Source organism: Haliotis rufescens, unplaced genomic scaffold (assembly GCF_023055435.1).
Source record: "Haliotis rufescens isolate VD_foot unplaced genomic scaffold, xgHalRufe1.0.p SCAF_7, whole genome shotgun sequence".
Classification (NCBI taxonomy): domain Eukaryota; kingdom Metazoa; phylum Mollusca; class Gastropoda; order Lepetellida; family Haliotidae; genus Haliotis; species Haliotis rufescens.
Window position 1 is genome coordinate 32480296 of NW_025964361.1, and position 9286 is coordinate 32489581.

General features: G+C 39.3%; 1 protein-coding gene across 1 annotated transcript; it reads right to left on the reverse strand.

Moving 5' to 3' along the window:
- Positions 1 to 3176: 3176 nt before the first annotated feature.
- Positions 3177 to 9286, reverse strand: LOC124146022 (sequestosome-1-like). Its single transcript, XM_046516062.2, has 6 exons — positions 8896 to 9286; positions 7883 to 7978; positions 6215 to 6444; positions 5693 to 5906; positions 4764 to 5174; positions 3177 to 4384 (listed from the first exon to the last, which is right to left on the reverse strand). Exons 1-6 carry the CDS (start codon positions 9062 to 9064, stop codon positions 4224 to 4226), a joined length of 1281 nt encoding a protein of 426 aa, XP_046372018.1. The 5' UTR covers positions 9065 to 9286; the 3' UTR covers positions 3177 to 4223.

Consider the following 9286-nt stretch of genomic DNA (forward strand, 5'->3'; position numbering starts at 1 on the left):
TTCACGGTGCGGAAGTTTATCGTTTGTATCGTTGAAAACAAATCAGGTATCGTGTTGACTCGTTGCATGGTCTCTATGGAAACAAGAGACGATGGGGTTGCTTACATTGGGTTCGACCCTAACCCTGAAGACCCCGGTTCGATTCCCCCATGTGTGAAAATCATTCTTGCACAAGTTTTCTGTCCATAATATAGGGAATGTTATGGGATATTTCGAGCAGAACCGTGAAACAATATAGTACTTTACCCCACTGTGGAAATTAACATGTTCTAAACTGATGTGACAAACAAGCAAATAGAATTAGAGGTCATATCCGTTAATCAGACCTTGTCAATGGATGCCAATGATAAAGAATTATGTGGTGGCACATTTTTGCACTGATTTGTCGTCTTTTATCTCTGTATTCTACTTGTGATTTATGAGTATAGTTTGTGATTATTAACATACCTGAAATTAACATGAAATAAACTATCTGTATTGTTTTATATTATTTCTGAGGAATATTACGGACCCGCTTTAACTGGAACTAACGACGCCATCCTGTTCCCTACAATCCCTTAGCCATGCACCGTATGTCCTGCTTAAAGTACCCTCGGAGACCCTGGTCAGACGAGGTCTCCACCACTTTATACCGTTTGTTGTGAGAGAGGCGACAAAATTCGACCCGTCTGTCAAACCGATGATGTTTATCACCCAACACTGCAACACAGCAGCAATTCGCGTTACTAAGATGCGCCAAACTGTCGGGATGTGACAGTCGTGAGTTCGAATCCCAGACTCAAACATGAACGTGAACATTGGTTTGTCAGCACCATGCCAATACATGGTCAAACGTTTACCACTTGCTTCATGGCATTCCCAACTCGGGATATTCTAATACACTGGTCCATTATGGGAGTGCATGGTCACTTATTATGTAAAGTGGGGTGGGTGGGTGAAACTGGGCTTAATACTGTATCATATTTTGCTCCCCCCCCCCCACACACACACACATACACACACACTTCATTGTACATAACACCCCCCCACCCCGCAGATACATGTAACATGTAACATTTTTAATTACCCCCTCACCAAATAATAAATTACCTGTCCCTATTTAATGTTCAAATATATAACGTTTTGGATTGAAAAATAGAACTGTCAATTTGCTTACACACTCACACCCAAGTCATTTTTTCATCTCGTTGAACGGCTCCCAAATATGTATAAATATGGTGGAGCTTCCCTCAGTCAACTAAATTACTTATAGTAGTGTTTACGCCGCATGGAACGCTATGTCAGCTGTATAATGGCGTGTCGTCTTTATGTGGGAGAAAAGGCCGAAGTGAGAAGGGTCTCAAACGATATGGTAAAGTCAATGAAATGCATCAGCCACGTCAGCGAGCCTGACAACCCGATCCCCTTAGTCGTATCTTACAAGAACCATGGGTTGCCGGGCCTGTTCTACAAAGCGACCATAGCACAACGACGATTGTAAATCTGTGTAAAGTATATGACAGTTACGATCACCTATGAAGAACGAGTCCCTGACGACCAGTTATAACCCGGAAAATCTGATCTTATCACGAGTAGATCCATGCTATTGGGGAACTACGACACCCTGTTATCAGCCAAGTCACACAGACTAACCATCTACATTTTAATCGGCTCTTACGACAAGGATGAGGTACCAGGAACCCATTCTCACCTGGAATCACCAAGAGGGGCTAAATCAGTTGAAAAGGACATTTCAACAGCCTCTGAAAATAATAACATAGAAATAGTAGCATCTTGGTTTACGATTGAGGAATAATCCCATCCGTGGGAAGACCATATGTCAATTTGTGTTATACAATTCGCTTTATCAACTTTAAAAAGTTCGTGTTTATCTTAGTATTTCATGGCAAGATTTAGTAGCAGATTTATCCACCACTGAAAAAAAAAACCATGTTGAAGCAGGTGGCAAAATCCCTCGTGTTATGGCGAAGTGATTGGGATTTTACAGGCGCTTCTCTTGACTGGTTGAGAATGTTTATTGGAACTTCGTCACTCGTAATCCAAACGGGGATCGGATAATCACCACGGCATTTTCTTTTGCTTCTGAGCGCCATGTCATCTACACAAAATAGAATGTACTATCGATAGCACCTTTAGGTTTTGTGGCTTTCTGTTGTTGGAAATTTCTTTTTACTGGTTTACCAATATACTTCTCATGCTATCAACCACTGGTTACCCAGTCCTTATTCCTCTGTGGAGTATTTATAATTTGCCATAATATTGCTGACTGGAAAGACGTGTGGTTTTGAATGAAATGACATTCGTTTTACCAAGCTGCTTAATAAGATGATGAATCTCTGAAGTGTCATATGCTAACAAGTTGTATTACTATGTTGCAACACCTGGTTGTGTGTACAGCACACAGTTCACCAATCAGGTGAAGTAAGCATGGTTCCTCCCTTAGAGTAGATGGACAAGTGATGTGTTTCCAGTTTGACTCCTGAGAGTTTCTAAGGCTTTGTTCCTGCCACACACTGCAAGGGCAGGTCCAGCATTTTTAAAAGGGAGGGTCCAAAATATCAAAATCCTCTCTCAGATAATTTTACTGCCTACAACATACTATATATGGTTTTCAAAATTGGACTGGGGGTGGGTCCGGACCCCCTGAACCCCCCTGGATCCGCCTATGCACTGAAATATATGTAACATGTGGTGCCTCCTTAGGCAAGTGATTTTGTTTGAACTATGCCTCTGTTCACCCAGCAGTGAGTGGGTACCCGGCAGGTTGAGATGGTAATGAGAGTTGCCCCTCAGAGGCAACTTGAAATGTATTCTCCCCAGGGAGCTGATAATGAAAATCAAGTGCATACTGATCCATTGAACTGGGTAATGATTTAGTGCTTTGAGCATGCTATAGTTCCAGGACTTTGTGTAATAGAAATATACTTATTATTATTACTTATGGTTTGTTATACAGTTTTTGTTGCCCAGGGCTATCAGGGGTTATTGCAAACACCCAATCAGCAATCTTGCAGCTATTGGTGGGAAGTTCAGCTTTGAATGTGTATGTCAAAAACTTAGAGCATATATTCTGGTTGATGGAGTGAGCTTATGTACCATCTTACTCCTGTCAACAGCTTGATTTACCTATAGAGAAATTTGACAATTGTATGAATATGAAAACAAGACATGAAATATTTATTATCCAATAAATTTATTGGCTATGTAAGAATATCACAACAAACATTTCTGACAGAAACAAGAACCCTTGTTACCTTTTCTAAGGTTTGCACCGTCACCACCCTTACCATTGAATCACAATACCCAGTTTTCACAATACCCAGTTTTAGGACATGTGAATCAAACCCAACAGGCATTATAGCGACATGGTTTTCATACTTCCTACACACAAGCAAATATTACCCTAAGTTGTAAATGCTAAATGCAGTAACATAAAGATATAAACAAACTCCCACTTAAAATCGTGGTGCACGATAAACTAAATATTTATCTTCAGTCAGACATCTTTCAGTAAAACAGTTTGTAAACATTAATATCAAGATACTTGAACCAAACTGGAGTTACCAGCTATGCAAATACAAAATGATGAAAAAACCCAACAATATCACTGTATGAATATATACTGGTAAATAAAAATTACTTACAAAATTGAGACTGAATTTTACATATTAAAACATTCTCCATCAGTTAGTTAGAGAATTCCTGTCTTTTTGATTCTTTTGTCTCTAATTAGTGGGGTATTTCTGTAAATTTTGATTTGAACAAGGTTGATATTGATTCAGTTTGATAACAGTGCAATGTATTTCAAAACACACATAATTCAAAACACCTCACAACATATAAAAATTAAAGGTCAAATACTGTTTAACATTGTTAAACATTGTCAAACAATACTGTCAAATATTTCATCCCAAAACAGACATTGTTCATATAAAGAGCTGTTATACTGTACAAAATAACCCAGTTAACTAGCATAGCCTGTATTCATAATTAAGAGTGTGTAACAGTCTGGATCAGTGTTTAGGCTATGAAGCCCCCATTGGTTGGTCGATCTGGCCAATTGGCATCAACGTTGTTAAACATTGTCAAACAATTCTATCAGATATGTCATCCCCAAAACAGATATTGTTTATATAAAGAGCCCTTATAATGTACAGAATAATCCAGTTAACTAGCATAGCCTGTATTCATAATTAAGAGTTTGTAACAGTCTGGATCAGTGTTTAGGCTAAGTAGCCCCCATTGGTTCGTCGATCTGGCTTGATGGCATCGAGGACCTGACTGATGTCTCCATTCTTGGCCTCGAGCAGCCGTGTGAGCCAGCCGCCATCATTTGTGAACCCCATCTGGGACATCTGCTGGAGAGCTTCAGAAATCTTGGGATCTACAGAAAATATTTGCACATAAAAACATACATTCATGGTACAGAGCATGAAAAATGTAAACAGTTTCATGAGCTATCTTGTATAAGATTTAATGTACTGGATTCTGGTAAAGATATACTGAAACATTAGCATCAGAATGTAAATAAATGGTTCATAAAGTATTAACTGCAGACAATGAAATATTGTCATGAAAGTACTCCTGTCTTTACTTATTTACCAAATCTGATTTACCGGTGATAATGAGAACAAAATCATGGCAAACAAAGAAAGAATACCCAATGTCTACGACAAATCAATTGCAAAAGCCATTTGAATAGTTCCAACACAGCATGTGGAACATGTCTTCCAATGTGGTCACAGTGTCCGGCTACTACTAACCTGGGTGAGGAGGGCTGGATGGAGATCTGGAGCTGGACAGAAGGGTCCACTCTCCTTCACAATTACCAGGGCCCCCGTTGATCTGCAGATCCTTCATCTTCTCTGTGACTGGAGTTTCAGATGATCCGGAGCCATCCTCAGCCATTTTGGCAGCTGTTCCCTGTTGTTTGGGTCCTGCTGTTTTGGCGTCTGCTTGCTCTTTCATCTCTTCGTCTTCCTTCCCAGCCTCCTTGTCCTGGTTGGTGCCATAGCGACGATGGCAGTGGCGGAATCGGTGACCATGACCTCTGTGTCCTCCCCACCCAAATCCCCATCCTCCTCCGAAACCTCTACATCCGCGTCTGCCAGCTCCATGACATGGCCCACCACGACGGCGACCGGGATGCTCAACATCAAAACTCACATCAATACCTAGGACAGAAGACAGTATTGACATTTACCTCTATTCTATCATACTTATCAAACCGAAGGTACCTAATGAATTAGTCAATCCCTTACAATCACAAAACCTTTCAAATAGTTTTTCAAAATATTTCTTATCTTAAAAAATCTTTGACAAGATTCATCTGCTACAAAAATAAAAATGGAGAAACTAGATGTGTGATCGTGTTTTCTTTCATGGAACTAACACAAAGCAAGGTAATGTTTAGTGACAAACTCTTCACTGGATTTACAACAGACAAGTCATATGACTTAATGTGACATTCTTACCCCTGATATATCAATGACCTTGTGATATATTAGTGACTTTGTGATATACTTCCAACAAAACTACACCATTACCAAACGAAAATTGGCCAATCACAAAATACACCCCTCCTTTTCCAAAAGCTGTATTCTCACTGGGGTGTTATTTCACAATGCATTGATATATCGGTGAAATGTGACACAACTACGTAATGTATTATATATGTTACTGTTTGACATACCGAAAGGATCCAACATGGCCGCCACGTTCTCTCCCACATTGTGGAGATATTCCTCCTCGGGTCCAGCCTCTTGTCCTCCCTCCTGGTTGGGGTCCGAGTCTGCCCCGGGGGCGCCGTCTCCCTCCGTGTCCATGCCACACCCACCATGACGGTTGTGCCATCGGTTCATGTAACGCTTCATCCACCGGCGGAAATGGGGTGGTGGGCGGAATGGCTGTGAATATTAACACAAGCTATGAGTGACTAATATTACTTCATGCAATTTTAACTTTATCAGAAAACTACCAATACTGAAATTATATTATATTGTATTGTATTGTATTGTATTGTATTGTATTGTATTGTATCTTAAGAATCAACTAAATTGCTGCAATTCGGGATATGTACATATTTCTCAGTTATCACAAATCACACTAACAAATAGACAAACTGGAGGAGAGAACATAATTCAAACACAGAAGAATATACACTGTAACATTAAAACAACAAACTTATCAATTCAACTGATTATGGAAATCTCACCATTCTGCCTGGGCCACAGGAGTTAACGGGGTCCACAATCTTGAACATGTCATGTTCTGAGTGGATCTTTTTAGCCTCGCACTGACTACAGAGATCATAGTCTGGGCACACGCAGCACTTGTAACGGATACCTCGGACCGCCCCCTCGCAGCCATCGCACACAACGTTGGGGTGGAGCGATCCACCGCTGCTGCTGCTGCTGTTGTTGGGAGATGATGGCGGAGCATGCTCTGAAATGACCAATTAGCAAACAGTATGAAACTGCACAAAAGGCTAAAATTTTCTAACTTGTTTCAAATGTCAAAATAATGGCTATGTGGTGCATTCAATTATTCTTTTTCACAAGAATGAGGTCAACTATTATTGGTCCATCCATATTTTCATAAGAATGAGGTAAGATATGATTGGTATATCTATTGTCAAAGAATTTGTTTTCTCTGGCTCAAACAAAGAAGTGAGTGAGTATGGTTTTACGCCGCTTTTAGCAATATTCCAGCAATATCACGGCAGGGGGGAACCAGAAATAGGCTTCACACATTGTACCCATGTCGGGAATCGAACCCGGGTCTTCTGCGTGACGAGCCAACGCTTTAACCACTAGGCTACCCGCCCGCCCCCTCAAACAAAGAACACTCTCCCAGCTTGTACCAGGGGCTTGGAGGAACAGCATGCCAGTGTTATAGTATTAGAATGTGCTTAAAAAAGGTACCGTTTTCAAAGTTGCCAAATATTATTCAGTTTGTGATACAGTTACCTAATAATCACAAAGTCATGGATCACTTGTGGTGTTAGATGTCATGACACACTTATTTCCTTACTAAGTAGTTCAGTGTTGATTTCAGGACATAATGTTCAAGACACTGAGTTGTGTCTTTCGGTTTAACACAGCTTGATGTACAAACAGAGCTAATCATTAAACATGGGTTTATTAACTTTTGACTGACAACAGCACTGTAAATATATATATTTATGGACCTGTATGGCACTTCTTTGGTGGTAAATACCTATTTCTCAAATGCTTACATAACAGACAAACTAAGTGATACTCCTTTCAGAATGTAGTTATAACAATGTTGGTTTTATTTTTCCATTTCCGCTGAGGTGGCAACAAAAAAGTAATTTCCTCGAAATGTTTACAAAATTTACTGAAACAACCAGGAGTCATATGAATACATATCCTCCACAAGTTATTCCTAGCCAACAGGAAGCTCCATAATGTCACAAAAGCCGTTTGAATAATAATCGGTTTCAGTTTTCATTTCAGGGAAATGAGTTTTGAAAGCCATTACAGAATATGATCAACATTAATAATCCATTTAGGAAAGTACTAGTTACTGCCCTGTATTGTAGATCATCAAAACTCATCCTGTGAGTGTATATTGGAATTAAAACAAGGTATTTGAGTCTTTGTACATGATCTAATTTTCTTTCAGTTTCTATAATAGCAACTACTACAAGAAATACACAATGTTAACACAAGAATCTGATTGAACATTATAATTGTCAGTAAACTATAACAAAGTTCATGATTTTCATGGTAATTTATCAAATGCTGGTGGATATTGCATTTATACCATGGATGTACAATTTGTATCACATAGATTGATGAAACACTTATACTACAATGTTACTAAATTTATAATCAACTGATTATACATCCAGACTCACCTCTCACATAGATTCTGAACACTGAGTCAGTTACAAAACCCAGTGCTTCCATCAGCTCCTCATCAGAAGAGAAAGACACCAGGTCACCATCGCTGTCTGACGAAACAAAAATAAGATTAAATAACAAAATCCATTTCATCTATATATATTCAGTTGTCATTTCAATGACTCACTCCAGTTTAACATCTGTCGCAATATGTCAAATGGAAGGTGACTGCGTAAACCGATAACACATCACTTTGAATATCACCTTATATCACAGATAATTCCAACTCCTCACACACACACACACACACACACACACACACACACACACACACACATATATATATATATACAAAAATGAGGTAAATGTTCACTCGGTGTACATGTAATATATAATAAAATAATAAAGTCCACGTTAGTCCATCATCTTCTTTATAAAGAAGATGATGGACTAACGTGGACTTTATTATTTTATTATATATATATATATATATATATATATATATATATATATATATATATATATTGTGTGTGTGTTCTAATACAAAATCCTATGTTTATACATAAAATCCATAAAAGAAAGGCTCTGAATGTATTTTTAACACAAAGACCGTTCACCGATAATAGTTTCAATAAAATCCAGAAGGCCAAACTTAAATATGTTACGGATTTCCTGACAGCACAGGGACTTGTAACCCAAAATATAGCAGCTACAAGGTATATGGTCATCCTTTTATCCTTTTATATAGTATACTGACGCTGGGTGTGACCATATATCTTGTAGCAGCTACTTTCGCGTCACAAGCCCGTGTGCCTGACAAGCCGTAAATAAAGATCCCTTGAGCATCAACATTTTTCTTATATCTCTCGAGTTGCACCACAGTTTTCATTGACATCCCGGTATTGTCAGTACCTTATGCCACAAGTGTAAATTGGCTGTGGAGAAACCAGTCAGTACTCTCATTTGTAAGCAAATTTTGTTGGTCTCGGCCAAACGTCACAACAAATGTCGTCTGCTTGTCACTCACCTTTCCAAAAGAGGTTGAAGTGTCCAGTGACAAGCCCCGGGAACACTTCTGACACCTTCTTGAACATGTAGGTGAAACTGGAAGACGCATCTGCCGGAACTCCGAAACGTCGGATCTCAGCCTTTGGGTCCCCATCTCGCTCCAGGAACGCTTTGATTACTACGGACATCTTTCTGCCTGTCAAGTGAGTGACGAAGTTTCAGTGTCTCTCAAAGGCTGATTTGTTGATATATTTCGTTGACAGTTGTGTTGACGTTCACGTATCTTCTATGCAGTAGGCTACGTGGCCGGGCTTTGGATCACGGATGGAAAACCTGGGTTTATATACCCAACATTGTGGTAGTGGGAGGAGCAATCATGCACAGAGTGTTTATTTTGATTCGCGAATTGG